General features: G+C 42.0%; 1 protein-coding gene across 1 annotated transcript in view; it reads right to left on the bottom strand.

Moving 5' to 3' along the window:
- Positions 1-16,569, bottom strand: part of AVEN (apoptosis, caspase activation inhibitor) — a 186,480-nt gene that overhangs the window by 586 nt on the left and 169,325 nt on the right. The window contains exons 3-5 of the mRNA XM_011989130.1: positions 8,644-8,714; positions 3,751-3,846; positions 678-1,038 (exon numbers count right to left, since the gene is read on the bottom strand). Coding sequence (XP_011844520.1) covers positions 678-1,038; positions 3,751-3,846; positions 8,644-8,714 — 528 coding nt within the window. The remainder of the gene's footprint in view (positions 1-677; positions 1,039-3,750; positions 3,847-8,643; positions 8,715-16,569) is intronic.

The raw sequence follows: 16,569 nt of genomic DNA, 5'->3' as shown, positions 1-16,569 counted from the left end.
GGAAACATTCTCGTCATTGTTACTCCCTAAGATGATACAGTCATTTCTGAACAAATAAAGCTGGGTAGAGGTTTCCCTCTTTATTCTGAAGTTGAACTTCACACCTTGCTAGTTGGGTTTTTTTTTTTTTTTTAAAGACCAACAGCTCAGTTTTCTCTTTACTATTATTGCAGCAGTCCTGGAAAATCCAAGGATCTTAAATGCAATACATGGATGTGGCAGTCACCCCGGGCCCCCCTACACCAGATGGGCCACCTCTCACAGGACATGCAGAAATTAGAATGTGACGTTCTTTTGTCAAAATGTAAGATTGAAATAGCAAGAAAAAAGTACGAAGAGGTGGCCTGTCAGTCGAGTAGAAGGTCCACTGCCGAACGGCTGAAGGCTACAGGTATCCCAATGCCTTGTGATAGCGGAAATTCCATTTGCAGCCCCAGGTTTCTACTGCAGTCAGGCACGTAGCAGCTTTGGAAGCTCGGTGCGTCGAGTGAGAGGAAGGTTGTCAGAAAGGTCAGCTCAGGGTGAAGCAGAGATGTGAGCACAGAAATAGATGTCAGTGGACAACACTGGATCAATGTCAGACACCGAGAGGGATGTGTGCGGATGTGATGCGGGTGGGGCTGTTCTTGAAAAAACACCAGAATCAAGATTCATGGGGAATAAAAGGAAAGCCATACCTTCCTCCTCTTGGGCCACCTCCCCATCTTTCTTGGATTTCAGGTCCTGAGATGTCTGATCTGGTAAGATGTTATCTCCCTCTTTTACAGGTGCATCTAAATTAAGCAACAGATCTAGTTCTTCTTCCAAATGGTCTCCTGCTGACTGCAGTGGGGAAGTGGGTTTCTGAGAATCCGTTGAAGGACCCGGTCTTGGGTTGTCTGTGCCCAGCAACAGAGGGCAGCCAGCAGCTGCAGATTTTAGCTCAGAGATGGGCCCCTTTCCTCCAGGCCCCAAAGGCCCCTTTAACTGCATCCCTAGTCCCTTGCCATCATCAGTTCTCTTTGGTTTCACCTGAGGAAGCTCTAAAGGAACTGTGGCCTGAAAGAGAAGTATAAAAACTGAGTTAAAAATGTGAGTCTTGCCATCTTGGCTTAAGTAAATACATAGGAGGCTAAAGGAAGCCATCAAACTTGGTGACACAGGAAACTCAATTTGGATAGTTCACAAAGTGGCCCCTTTCCAGGCCCTGGCGGGCACCCTTCCTAACATCTGGGGTAAATGTGGGAGACCCCACTGAGACATGCCAGCACTGTGCCTCCCACTCTCCCCACCTCGACCACGTGCTAACTAGCTCAGATTTGGAATTAAAAGATCCACGTCTTCCTAGTGCTGGCCTGGAAACTGCCAGAGGACCACAGGGCTATTTGGCTTTAACACTTCAATCTGTAACGAGACATGAACATCTGTAAAATGTCCCCAAGAAGTAATTAGCAAATCAGATCTGTTCATTGTATTTAAGTGCACTAATATAAAGGTACAGGAACAAATTCACCAGGAAGAGTCTCTTACCAACATCCAGTAAAAAATGCCAGACACAAAAGAAAATACACAATTCGATGATTATATTTGTAAAATGTTCAAAAACAAACCACAGTATTAGAGGCCAGGCGAGTGAGTGCCTTTTGGGGAGACAGTGACTTGGAGGGCGTCTGAACGGTGGCTTCTGGGGTGCTGACAATATTCTGAGCATCCGGATGCTCATTCCATGGTTATACTCACATGTGCATTTTTCTGAATCGATGTGATACTTTAATAAAAGTGACAAACTCCCCCGGTGACTGTAATATAAGGTTACGATCTAAGGCTGAGAATGACTGCTTTCGAGGGAAGGCTCCGGGGACTAGCAAGGCCTCACAGGGGCAGGTTCAACCTCCACTGGAGGTCCTGACCCCTTATTTTTACATAAACATCCTGAGCAGACATGGAAGACGGTATGGCTTTATATACAAACAGGAATAAATGTCCAGCATAGTCAGTTGTACGGGGCAATGCTGGGACATGGTCCTCTGTTCTAATCTCAGAGTCATTTAATTGGTCTGGGGTGGGTGTCTGTGTGTTTTTAACTCCCCCGGTGATTCTAATGTGCGGACAAGGTAGAGAATCCTGCGCTGCAGCATGGGTTGGGGAGAAATGTTTTTAAGTGATTTAACCAGGATTTCAAAGTCACGTAATTATTTTATACCTTTACTCTAATGCCTGCCACTGACATTACATCCTTCACTTTCAAACACTCACAACCACCACTTCCTCTCTGTCCTGAGTCCTGAAGCCTTTATCTCAGCCTTTCCCTGGTGAGTTCTGCTAAACATTCCTCCTCCTGTGAGATCAAGCCAAGCACTTCAGAACTTTGAACATCACTGGACATCTCACTAGAGCTCTCCCAAACACCCCCAAATGTTTCCAAAGACCCCCCAGGACATTCCCCCATTAGTGGCAAATGCAGTTTTTTCTAGTTCTCTACCCTGTCCCTAACTGTCCTCCATCCCTGTACTCTGCCTGCTGCCCCAAATGTTAGACTAGTAAATGCACTACAGCAAATGGGTGGGTAACCAATTCATTGCTACGCTCAAGCTTAGCATCACATTCAGCCGCAGAAGGAAGTTGATAACTTCAGTTGCTAGGATTCTATTTAAAATCAGTACGTCCCAGGGTTTCACTTTTTTTTTTTTTTAATTGTGCCAGAATTTTGAAGCTCTTCATGGCATAGTCTTCGGGCCTCCCCGTCTCTTAGTTCATCAATTATCACTTCATCCTGTTATCTCCTGAGTGTGTATGTCTAGCCCTTAATGCTGAACTTTATAGTTCTACATCCAGTTGACTATTATTTCCACTTGGATATCTCAGAGGCACAAACTCATCAAGTCCAAAACTCACCCTTCCTGATCCTGCCTACCACTGAGTTGCACAATTTGGAAAATCTTGAATTTTTTATTGACCACTCTCTCCCAATTTCCAACATATCGCCAAATCCTGTTAATTGTACCTTTGAAATACCTCAGTACATCTCTGCCATCTCCACCATCACTACTGTAGTCCAAGCAACAGTACTACCCACCTGCACCTGTGCAGCAGCCTCCCCATGTGCCTCCCTCACCTGCTCTGCGCGTGTGCACCTGCACATGCAGACTCACCCCCACGCATGCACTCCGTCCCCACAGTCTTCTCTACTCAGCAGCAGCGTCGCTTTTGTTAATGCAGAGCTGAGTGGGTCTTTCTCGTTTAAATTGCAGCTCAAATGTCCTTATGCTTTAGACCTCAGCTCATCTATGACTGCTTCAGGAAAGCCATTCCTAACCACACCACACGAGAAACCGACTTACTCTAAAAACACACTGTACTTCACACGACGTATTACAGTTTGTATATGTTTGTGTGACTATTTGATTAATATTCATCCTTCCCAATAGATGAAGTTCCAGAAAGGCAGGAACCACGTCTGCCTGTTCACCGTGTCCCTAGTGTTGAACACACAGCAGGATGATGCCTAAATATTTTGAGTAAAATAGCCAGACTTTATATTTTACATTTCACTCAATTCCACTACATTTGATCCTTTAAAATGTTTCAAATATAAAATGTAAAAAAGTAACCTCGAAAACGTTTTGGATTCTCCTTTAAACTTTACCTTGATATGAAACCTTCAGTTTTATAAAGGGAAGCTGACACAGACATCCTGCTGAGGGAAGGGTTTCCCTCTTTTTCTCCTCCTGCCCTAATCCACCCGCTTCGAGAGGGCTTCAGGATTTTTACCTGGACCAGTTCAGCAGCAACGTTGAGTCGGAGGGAGAGAGGCAGCTCTTGAAGGGCTCGAACCAATAACTCACTATCCACGTAAAATGCTGAATTCTATATATAGATTAAAAAGAAAATATCAGGTGACAATTAAGTATGACCTTTTGGAAATAAAAGAAGAAACTGTAAATAAATAATCCACTGGAGGTATCTGGCTAGGAATAAGACACATCATACATCACACTTGATGTGTTAAAAGTTTCTGCGTCTCCACATTATGATCAGTAAAACCAAAGCTACCTTCTTGAGCCACAGCTCACACTGTCAGAGCAAATAGGGCAATGATCACCCTCCCATCAAGACTGTCCAGGCCGGGCGCAGTGTCTCATGCCTGGAATCCCAGCCCTTCAGGAGGCCAAGGCAGGTGGATTCACCTGAGGTTAGGAGTTGGAGACCATCCTGGCCAACATGGTGAAACTCTGTCTCTACTAAAAAATGCAAAAAATTAACCGGGCATGGTGGCTGATGCCTGTAATCCCAGCTACTCAGGAGGCTGAGGCAGGAGAATCGCTTGAACCTGGGAGGCAGAGGCTGCAGTGAGCCGAGATCGTGACATTGCACAACAGCCTGAGCAACAAGAGTGAAACTCCAGCTCAAAAAAAAAAAAAAAAGAAGACTGCCCAGTAACCTGGAAACTGTGGAGTCTTCTGCAATGACTAACAAGCTGAAAGAAAAGCAAGCATTTAATGAAATCTAACCTGATCCCTTCACTGAATTCACACTGCTGGCCTTGGACAGAAGAGGAAAGGGCCGTTTAGGCAGTGAGATGGGGCTGACAGGTGGTATGAAGATTTCAAAGGAGCTGGTCTCCTCAAAAAACAAAAAATAAAAACTTTTTTTAAAGCCACTTTGTAAGAAGGCTTTCTTTTGTGGTCACCAGTTTGCCCCATAAAGGTCTGAAGCTGAAGAAAGCCTTAGATAATAAAGTTAGCTGCAGTGAATTGCTTTTAATGCTAAACTGTGAATTTTTAAAATAGGTTTAATTGGAATAATAATAAATCAGCATTTTCTACATGTTTTAAAGTATTCGGTGCATTATTTTTGCCTGGGTAACCCAGCTCCCATGTCAACCTGGTCAACCCTGGCAGCCACTCACAGTTGGGGTAGAGGACCTGGCCTACGACATCCGGCCACAGACAGGAGCAGACAACACCCACTAAGGATGCTGTGGCGGGTGGGGTGTAAAGAGAAAGGAGACATGCCAATGCTGGGAGAGGGGAGCCAGTCCTGACTATAGGACAAAGCCTTTCTGTCCCACTTCTCTGCCATCAGTGTGCACAGGACCCTGTCTGTGTGGTAAGAATCTGCAGGCCTGAAGCTTCCTCTCTGGCCAGGAATCTGAGCTCTGAGTCTCAGTACCTGTATAAAGGCACACTCATTAGTGAGAAAAGAACCTGCTATATACTTCACTTTGCAGCTAAGAAACATAGCCTTTAATCAGACCATTACATCTTCCCCAGAATCTACAGGACTTACTGTCCATATGCGCCTGGGGCCCAGAGACCATACGTACACGGTATGGTGGAATAATAAGCTGGGCAGCTTTTTAAGATATAGGTTCACAGGCCTTACCCACAGAAGTGGACTCTCTGGGTGGGGTGGGGGTGGTGGGAGCCAGGAATCTGCCTTTAAAAGCCAGGCCCTCAGGAACGGTCGCATATAACTCAGCACCTAGCAGTTCGCTCAGCCCCCAGCAGCTGCTCAAAGAAGTCCTACTGGATAAGTCACCATGTCAACAGAAATTTAATCTGGAATTTAAAAACCGAGGTGATTTAAAAAATAAATCTGTTGGTTCACCCAGGGAAATGATCTTCCCACTCATCCCCTCTTTACATGGTGCCCACCCTGTCCAAAGGAGAGCTGTGAGAATCCCACTTGCGGATGTAAGACACCAACACGCCTGTGGTCATGGAGGCCAACAGCTAGATCAGAGCACCCTGACTGCTGGCCTGTGTCCCTTCACCCTGTGTATCCGCCACAGAGCAATGAACGCCAAGTCCAAGCCGTGACACCCGGTCCCTCTCCTGCCAGGACTCCCTTGAGGATTTTGGACATGTCTCCCTGTCAAACTCCCACTCCCTTTAACTGCAAAGACACAGCGTATTTCTACTTTTCCTTTTTTTTTTTTTTTTTTGAGATGGAGTCTCTCTGTTGCCCAGGCTGGAGTGCAGTGGCACGATCTCGGCTCACTGCAATCTCCACCTTGTTGGTTCAAGCAATTCTCCTGCCTCAGCCTCTCAAGTAGCTGCGATTACAGACTTGCACCACTACGCCCAGCTAATTTTTGTATTTTCAGTACAGGCGGGGTTTCACCATGTTGGCCAGGCTGGTCTCAAACTCCTGACCTCAGGGAATCTGCCCACCTCGGCCTCCCATGATCCCTATAATCATGGGATTATAGGCATGAGCCACTGCGCCCGGCCCCTCTCTATTGTCTTGCACCACTGGTCACACTGAGGACATGGGATGGTAAAAGGAACAACAACAAATTACATATATGTGTGTGTGTACATATATATAATATATAATATATAATGCACTCAACATATAGTATCTAATTATATATAGTATGTATTATATATATCCAGTTTTTTCTCTTACATCAACAAGGAAGAAAATTTAGTGAGGAGTTGAGTCAGACAGGAAATTGTTTCGATGGGGAAATGAATTCAGTTTCAGACATGTCCTACCTCCAACTCGAACTGTTCAAAATCAAACTTAACTTCTTTCTGCTCTTACTTTGTTCCATTCATAGCACCACCACCCACCTAGTTACTCAAGCTAGAAAGCATAGTGTCACTGCAAATCTTTCCTGTCCTTGTGTCTCACATCTGGCCAGTGACCACAGTGGACCCCATCCTCCGCTCAAGTCCTGTCTGTGAGTAACCTGTGTCCCACGCCCACTGGCTGCACGCCCTCGGGCTCTCGCTCTTTCCCATTCCGTCCAACACCACATCCTCCTTATCAGTTTCCCCGCCCCTAACCTCTCATCTCACCCGTTCAGTCCCTCCCCATCCTTCCCAATGCGGCTGAAGTTAAATCTAACCATTTCCATATTCTTGCTAAACAAAACTTTGTTAACAAATAATATGAGTAATAAAAGAGCTCATTTTGAGTGTTGCATATGCATCAGGAACTGCACTCAAGGGCTTTTTATTTATTATCTAATTTAATCCTTCTTATTACCTCCATTTTACTGGTGAAGCAACAGAGAAGGAAAAAGTTTACCCAAGTCTTAGATCCAGAATTCACACTCAGGTCTGAGACTGCTGGTACTAATTAGCCCACGCCTGCCACTGAGGCCTCCTCCCCTGGGAACACTACACTCTGGCCACACCCTTCTCTGCGGGTAACCTCGTTTTCCTGATCTTACCCATTTTCATGTTGTTTCCTCGGACAGGACCTACCAGAGTCACGCTTGTCTACCAAGACCCATTCAAATGATCTTTTCCCCACGGTACCAATTCCAATCACTTCCAGTGCAAAGTAACTATCTCTCCGAGTACTGTTAATTCATTTATCGCACCCCTTATTTTAGGTTGTATTCTTGTGCACGTATTAGGTAGATATCTGTTGAGCATCTACCATACTACAGGTCAGCCAGTGTGCCCAGGTAAGGGGCCAAGAGCAATGAACAGGCAGGGTCTGTCTCATTCACTTTGAATAAGCTCCATTTAATAAAAACATTTAGTAAACCAGTGCTCTATGTTCTGATGAAGGACGAAGCTTAGAATTATTTGAAACTCCGAAGCTACTTGAAATATTCTTTGGTAATCAATGTGGTTCAAAAGGAGATGAAATGCAAATTGTTTGGCTTCTACCATATTCCTCAACAATCTATCTTTGCTGTGTCCTAGAATTCTAACAAGTACATCAGGCGTAGACCCAGACTTAGCAAAGACAAATGTAATTCTCACCTTTTTCTATGGCACATATAACACGCTCTTTGTAAAGTGCCAGGCAGTCATTTTCCAAGAGACTCCCCTCCTCATAATCTGTATGAGTCAGAGGCCATCCCAAACAAGTGAGCTTAAAACTGGCCCAGAGATCAAACAAGCCACCCACAGCGCATATGCTGATCTGGGAGCAGAACAGGGAGGACACTGCCTATGGGCTTCGCATCTGCAGCTTCAGCCACCTCTCTGAAGCTGGGGGCAGATGCTAATCAGTTTATCAGACAGTATGCTCTAGCCCTGGAGTTGGGGAGCATATCACAAGCCACCACTATGTCCCTATGTGCATCCTAAAAGGGGGAAAATATCTGTCATCTCTTATATGAAAAGAATTAGTGGAAGCCCGCTTGGAAAATAATCAGAACTCCTTGGGAAGAAAATATTACATACACACAAAGAAAATAAGGCATTTGGGGTTTAGAGACTTGATGAAAGACTTCTACAATATTTGCCTTTATTTTATACTTCTATTCTCCTAATTGTAGAAGTATTATTTAAAGCTATAAGGTTAAGGGTTTTCTCAACCTAACACCAAAAACAGTGAGGGAGAAAACTAATTTCCAACTCTAAAGGGAATCGTCAAGAGTGGCAAAGGAGGAAGACCAAATGGCAAAGTAATCCACTCTGTCAAAATCACAGCTATCGAGTTTCTACCTCGAGACCCAGTCCATGTGTGCCGCATAATTCACACAGGTGGCCAGGTAGAAAAGTGTACTCTCGCTTCAAGGACTTGTGGAATTTCAGCCCCCTGAAAATGTTCTGAAAAGTTTAGCTGAGAGTACACTATATAAAAATTCTACTCTTTTCTACATGAAGACTCTGTCACAAGAATGTAAAAGGTATTAGCCTTCAGCCTTGAAGAAAAGCCAGTCCACACTTAAGACAACTCTTATCTTACCTGTTTTGGACAAGAAGCTTCAGTATCCCATTCTTTCTCCTCAGCAAACCGGAACTGTGAGAAGGAGTCCCCTAGGAACAGGGAAAAAAAAAATTACGCAAAAGCCAAAGGAAACTCTCAGTTCTCTGAATTTCCCTGCTAGAGCAAAAGTGCCATTTCTGAAGTGCTCAAACTCAAAGGGAGAGACAAGGATAAAACTGGAACATACCTCCAACTCCATTTCCAAAATCACAAAACACACAGATGACAACGTTAACATTTGGTAAGATTAATCTTCAGTGCATTTCATCTTACCAAATGGCAAAAGGACCAAGAAAAAAAGATAAAATCACTAATCTTAGTCACTGGTAAATAAATTTGATCCCTCAAAAGTTATGGCATAGGCCGGGTGCAGTGGCTCACACCTGTAATCCCAGCACTTCTGCAGGTGGATCACTTGAGGTCAGGAGTTCAAGACCAGCCTGACCAACATGGTGAAACCTTGTCTCTACCAGAAATACAAAAATTAGGCTGGGCATGGTGGCTCATCCCTGTAATCTCAGCACTGTGGGAGGCCGAGGCGGGTGGATCATGAGGTCAGGAGTTCGAGACCAGCCTGGCCAACATGGTAAAACCCCGTCTCTACTAAAAATACAAAAAATAGCCAGGCATGGTGGCACATGCCTGTAATCCCAAGCTACTCTGGAGGCTGAGGCAGGAGAACTGTTTGAACCTAGGAGGCTGAGGAGCTGAGATTGTGCCACTACACTCCAGCCTGGGCATCAGAGCAAGACTCCATCTCGGGGGAAAAAAAAAAAACAAAATTAGTCAGGGGTGGTAGCGGGCACCTGTGGTCCCAACTACTTAGGATGCCGAGTCAGAAGAATTGCTTGAACCTGGGAGGCGAAGGCTGCAGTGAGCCAGGATTGCACCACTGCACTCCAGCCTGGGTGACAGAGCAAGACTCTGTCTCAAAATAAATAAATAAATAAAACAAAATGGAAGAAAATATCTCATTCATAATAGCAATAACATACAAAAAATTCCTAGGAATGAATCGGGAATAAACATTTATTAAAAGAAACTTTAAAAAATAAAACTTAAAAAGAAAGACAAAAAACTCAACAGTATCAAGATACCAGTTTCACCTAATGAGGTCTACAAATTCAGTATTCAATCCCAAGAAGATTTCATTTGTCAAAACTACTCATTCATTTTTTAGAATATATGAAACTAAGGTATGCTTTTTAAAAAAGGGTAAAGAAGTTGTCTTATTGATTATAAAAATATATTCAAAAGTCTCAATAAATAAAATGGATAGTCACTGGTGAAAAAAATAAGCACAGAAGAGTGTCTAGAAACAGACCCAGGTATGTGGATACTTAGATACCGTAAGAGTGGCAGATGAGATCTGTGGAGAAATCACTTTAACGGTGTTAAAGCAACTGACCAGCCATGTGAGAACTAGGCTAGTTCCCAATATCTCATTTCTCAGATGTAAAACATATTTTGCATGAATCAGGTATTTAAATGTTTAGAAAAAAAGGAAATTATAACAAGAAAGCAGGGATGAATTTATTATTATCTAGAAACGGGAGGGCAAATTTTGGCTGCTGAAAAAATTTTAATACATAAAAATAAAATTTTTTGAATTACAGGAATTATAAACAAACTCGAAAGATGACAGGCTGAGAAGTAATATTTGTAGCACATATTATTGGCAAAGAATATGTGGAAGTTCTTTGCATATTAGATACAAAACTTCCACAAATCAATTAGAATAAAGCAACCCAGTAGGAAAATAGGAAAAGGGGAGAATACGTGAAATATGATTGCTAATATATATGAAGTAAATGACTGATGTATGAATTTAAAATCTAGTAGATTTTTTAAAAACTGGCCAAATTGCTGAATGCTTTATTGAGTGTTGTTTTTGACATTCTTGAACTTCTATATTAGACGTGATCATATGATTTCACAGATTAATATGTAATTGGTACAAGATTCAGTAATGCAAATAAGGTAAGCTATGACACTTATTTTTAATATCTGAATATTCACTTAAAAATATAGGTAAAATTCCAACAATGACTATCTTATTCTACCAGTCTTCTTGCTGAGAATGAGGAACCAGGCACCCCTACCCAAAAAGACCCCAAAAGTCTTATCTGAAGATATCAGAGCTACCAAGGCACTGAGGACTTGGACAAAATTCCTGGAGAGAAGAGAAGCATACAAGGAGGTTAGGCTAACATTTAGGGCTGCTTATCCCCCTAATGCAAGGCTAAAAAACAACCCAGGAGGTCGTAGAGCTGAAGAAAGCTCTGCCAGTCTTACAGCACCAGGTAGACAAAAACTGGAGTTCGGGGCCAATGGATGAGGAAGTCTTGGAAAACCAAGGCTTTCAGGCAGGACCCGCTGATAACTGCATCCTGTAAGGAGGAGTAAAGTAGGCATTGACCAGCCCTCACCAAGTCTGAGGTCCAGCTGTGAGTCGGCTCGATCTCTGATCCTGCCTACAAGCAAAAGTAAATCATTTTTGGAGGAAAATGACACTATCAATATCCTCCAATGATCTCTACAATTTTTAATTTACAATGTCCAAAATTCATTAAAAATGATCAGGCCTACCAAAAGATGAGATCAAAATAGTAGAAAACTAAGAGAAAAGAAAAAAGAAACAAGAGTTAACTGAAAAAGATCCACAGAGATTAAGATATTGGGGACATGAGACATGGATTTTGTAATTTTGCCATGTCAAAATTTCAAGAACAGGAAAAAGTATCACATCATAAACAATGACATCCATGAAGTCATCTTTGATGCACACAAAATAAAATACACATAAAGAATACAAAGAAGAAAATGTTGGAGAAAAATGAGTTACCTAAATATAACACATTTTGTTTTCAGGAATAAAACTTCAAAATATAACACAATTTAAAGAAGGCTTTAAAAAATCCTTACAGATAAAGCATATAGAGGCTTATTTTATTTTAGTAGAGATGGGGTCTCACTCTGTCACCCTGGCTGGAGTGCAGTGGCATGATCAGAGCTCACTGCAGCCTCAAACTCCTAGACTCCAGTGATTTCCGCCATCTCAGCCTCCCAAGTTTCTGGGACTACAGGTGCACACCACCATGCCCAGCAAAATTATTATTTTTTGTAGAGATGGGGTATTGCTATATTGCCCAGGCTGGTCTCAAACTCCTGGCCTCAAACCATCCTACCACCTCAACCTCCCAAAGACCTAGGATTACAGGTATGAGACACTGCATGTGGCCTAGAGGCTAATTTTATTATTATGTTTTAGATAAGGTCTCGCTCTGTCACCCAGACTGGAGTGCAATGGCACAATCACAGCTTATTGCAGCCAGGACCTCTGAGGCTCAACTGGTCTTCCTGGCTAATTTTAAGTAATAAACTTAGTAAAATGACTACTACAGAATACCAACCACTCTGATTCTCGCACTGAAGATGAAAGTGTACAAGCCTGTTGAAACTATGAATCCTAGAACTAAAGGTCTTCCTGGAAAACACATTACCAAAATTCTTCTGTGTTACGTTGTTACATACACACAAAGTATGGTGATTTACCAAATGTGCTACTTTTATATCTTATATACCAGACATTTGGACATGCATGGACAATTAGAAATCTACTTTAAGTAAGACAGCATGGGGTATTCACAGCACATTCCATTCTGCTCCAGCTTTATCTGTCTGCCAGAAGAGTTCCTGGTCTCTCACATGCTAAAGACATGGTGAATCGGACTAAGAAGTACAGAAGAAAACCAGAAAAGAACAGTGACAGCCGACTGTAGTTGACAAGGGAACAAACATGGAGACATGTGTCTTAGGACTCATAAGATTCAACAGCTGTGTGTCCTGAATTAACTGGAGCATAGTGAAAAGAATGGCACTAGAAAGAACTAGGAAGCTCAAAGCAGTGTCTTCCCTCTTCTTCAATTAAAGACTAATTGTATGACTGACAGAAGACTGGAGAATAGACTTGTTGTGTACTTATACGATATCCTCAAACAAGATCAGCTGGTGACTATTACATAGCCTGCTTAAAAAACAATAAAAATCCCATCATATTCTACTACTTTGTAGATAAGAATACCAAAATATTAGGCCCACAAATTCAATGACTGCTTATGATGAAGGCATTTACTGGAATCTGTTTAAAAGGGGGAAGGAGGTAGCAAAACTGATGTACATGAAGAGTTCACATTTTCCTTACGTGATAAAAAGCCTCATCTCATCCTGTTCCAGCAACAATGGTGAAGGTGGCATGCTTGCAATCAAAGCCGAGACACAGGAGATATTGAGACAATTCTGTTGTATTTTGAAAGTCAATTACATTCCTCTATTGCCACATTTCTAGAGCCAAAATTAATAAGAGATTTTTAAATCAAATAATCGTGTGAAGAAGCAAAAATGCTATAAAAAAAATAGAAATAAGGCTGGATGTACAGTGGCTTAAGCCTGTAATCTCAGCACTTTGGGAGGCTGAGGTGGGAGGATCAATTGAGGCCAGGAATTCAAGATAAGCCTGGGCAACAAAATGCGAACTCATCTCTATTTAAAAAAAAAAAAAAAATTACCCAGGCATGGTGGCCCGCGCCTATAGCCTCAGCTACTCTGGAGGCTGAGGTGGGAGATCGCTTGAGCCCAGGAGTTTGGGGCAGCAGTGGAGCTGAGATCATGCCACTGCACTCCAGCTTGAGTGAGAGAACAAGACCAAGACCCTGTTTCAAACAAAAAAAGGAAGAAAATTAGAAATAAATATAAGAGAGAGCAATCTTACATATGCTTCTGCAAACATTCAAAAAGAATGTTTCAAGCAGTATACAATGCTTCAGTTTCTAGGATTGCTTCATGAAACTCATGACCGAGAAACAAATCTCCAAGGGTAGGGGTTGATAAGGAGAGAAAGTCTTTACCTAGTCAGTTACTATTTGAGAAGACAAGCGTAGTTGCTGAAGAACAACATTACCATCATCAGTACTCTATTCTGGCAGAGCCAGCCAAACAACATCTTGTTCCTCTAGACACCTCAGTTAAAAGCTAGCAACTTTAGCATTGCAAAGGTGTAGTGTACTGTATGGTGACTATAGGAAGAATCAAATAGCTCACAGTAGTCAGAAATCACTATGCCCATTAGTCTAAATCTGGCTACTAAAATTTTAATATATTCTTTAATTTCCGTTTTTTTCTTGTATCCCAGCAGTCTATTTTACAACAATGATATTTAGCTTTAACTTTAGCCAAATATTGATCATTTGGCCAAAATGTGTTTTGGTGAACCACAACATTCAATCAGTGGCACTCCATTTGGTAGGTCTGTATGTATGGACACAGAAAGATACCCATTATCTCAACTGCTACATGAGAAAAGCAAGGCTTCAGTATAGTATGAATGATACATATAAATATATATATACACACACACACACTTATATATCTTTATATATATATATCACAAAAAATACTAATTCATGCACAGAAATTAGTCCAAATAATTAATACCTATTTTTAAAATGACTGTCTCTCAGGTTGTGGGATTGAAGGAGACTTTTCCTTTTGGCACAACACGTTTTCCAGTCGAATCATCCTTTGTAAACAACAAGGAGTTTTCCTTTTGGAACCAAACAAAATGGAAGAAAACCTAGAGAAAAGCTGAATTTTCTTGAGGGTAGGGACCTTCTCAGAATGTATTTGAGACAAAATATTCAGAGACTTCAAAAGTTGGAACTGCAGACATCATTCATTCTAACCCTCACTTTACAGAGCTGTGAAGAACCTTAGCTCTAGGAAGGTTCAGTGTTCTAACCAAGACCACACCGCCATTTAATGGCTGGACACCAAGACTCTTGGCTCACAGCATTTGTTATTTTATTTTTGAACTTTGCTTCTCCAAAAGACAACCTGGCATCGATTTTTCTCAAACTCCTGGGCTCAAGGGATCCTCCCACCTCAGCCTCCCCTCCCAAGTAGCTAGAAATACAGGCACATGCCACCGAGGCCAGAGAGCATTTATAATAATAAATTAGTAAGTAATAAAGCTCTTCTTTCCACTGTTTCTGCTAGGCCTCTTAGCTGTCTTGAGTTCCCCAGAACAAAAGCAACACTCAGTAAATATTTTATGATACTTGACATACTAATATTTTATTTGTTGACATGTTTGAAGATATGGAAGTCCAAACTAAGAAATAAAGAATTCCTCTTTTTAGGAAATCACCTCAGGAACTTCCTAAAATTATGCCTAGAGTATTTTTAAAAATAGTCTGTCTTGGGGCTGGGCGCGGTGGCTCAAGCCTGTAATCCCAGCACTTTGGGAGGCTGAGGCAGGCGGATCACGAGGTCAGGAGATCGAGACCATCCTGGCTAACACGGTGAAACCCCGTCTCTATTAAAAAATACAAAAAAACTAGCCGGGCGAGGTGGCGGGCGCCTGTAGTCCCAGCTACTCGGGAGGCTGAGGCAGGAGAATCGCGTAAACCCGGGAGGCGGAGCTTGCAGTGAGCTGAGATCCGGCCACTGCACTCCAGCCTGGGCGACAGAGCGAAAAAAAAAAAAAAAAAAAAAAAAAATAGTCTGTCTTACAGAACTCTAAGTATTCTAATAATGATAGTATTAGTGAAATAAAGGTGATACACCAATTCTATCACTGTGTTTATAACATCCAGGATTTTCACGCTGCCTAACTTCCCAAGCTGGTCTGACACATGTCTTCTGGTCAGTGGCAAAGTGGACACTAAACTTGCTAGAATTCCTCAGTACTAATATGCTTTCGAAAAGCTTACCATCTAGTCATAGATAATACGGCTGCCAGTTTTAAGCTTCTCCTTTCAGCAGCATCAACAAAAAAAAGCTTTCAGTCAAGCAAAAGTACTTAACATAAAGCTGTCCAGTGAGAATTCAGGGATGTTTACAAGGAATAATCTTTACTCAGGCAAAGACTTTCAGTATCAACAATATGGATCAGGCATATGTGAAGAGTGAATATCAAAGATGGAAAATCTTCCCAAGTCTAACACCCAACTCTGATAATTTGATAGTAGCAATTCCCATAACCCATTCATCCTGGCTCTTTGGATCTTTTAAATCATATAATTGACCTGGATCTTTGTGGTGTCTCCTTTGGGAAACCAACTCTAGAAAGCAGAGGAATGTGTCACCAATTCTGGATAAGTACTTCATTTTAAGCTCCATTTTCCTGGCTCTTGTTCCTCACGATCATCTTCCTTTATTTGTCCCACAGCCCCTGCAGAACATGTCCTCAACCAGGACACCAAGTTACTGAAAAACCACAAATGAACTTTACAGGCCGACAAAGGCTGAGAAGACCCCAGTCTTCACAGAGGAGGAGAGAATGCCCAATAAGTCACCACAACGGCTGCTACAAAAAAACAAAATGTCCTCTTTCATTTCTCTGAACTTCTCTAATCTCATCTATGAAAGACGACACATTTGGAGGGTCCAGGTGGATCCTAAGTCTCCACGCTGACACAGATCAATCCAGGGAAAATCCACAGCTCAACCTACAGGACATAAAAATTCCTCACCACTTCCAATTTCTAGCTTCCATGATTCAGCTTTTGTAGATGCAGATGTCATGTCCTTCACCTCAATATTTACCCTGAAACAAGCAACACCTAACACTTTGTCTTTGTGAGGAAGACTATGCAAGCCACTACATTGATTATTTTAAAGTTAGGCTGAGCTAAAAGAACAAGAGGAAATAATAAAAATCTCTCCTCCTATTCAGGGATTCAACTTCTTCCTGGTTTCGTCTTGGGAGAGTGTAAGTGTCCAGGAAATTATCCATTTCTTCTAGATTTTCTAGTTTACTTGCGTAGAGGTGTTTATAGTATTCTCTGATGGTAGTTTGTATTTCTGTGGGGTCGGTGGTGATATCCCCTTTATCATTTTTCATTG

The sequence above is a fragment of the Mandrillus leucophaeus genome, unplaced genomic scaffold (genome assembly GCF_000951045.1).
Source record: "Mandrillus leucophaeus isolate KB7577 unplaced genomic scaffold, Mleu.le_1.0 Scaffold347, whole genome shotgun sequence".
Lineage (NCBI taxonomy): Eukaryota > Metazoa > Chordata > Mammalia > Primates > Cercopithecidae > Mandrillus > Mandrillus leucophaeus.
The sequence above is the reverse complement of the archived record's forward strand: the minus strand, read 5'-3'. Positions and strand labels throughout refer to the sequence as shown.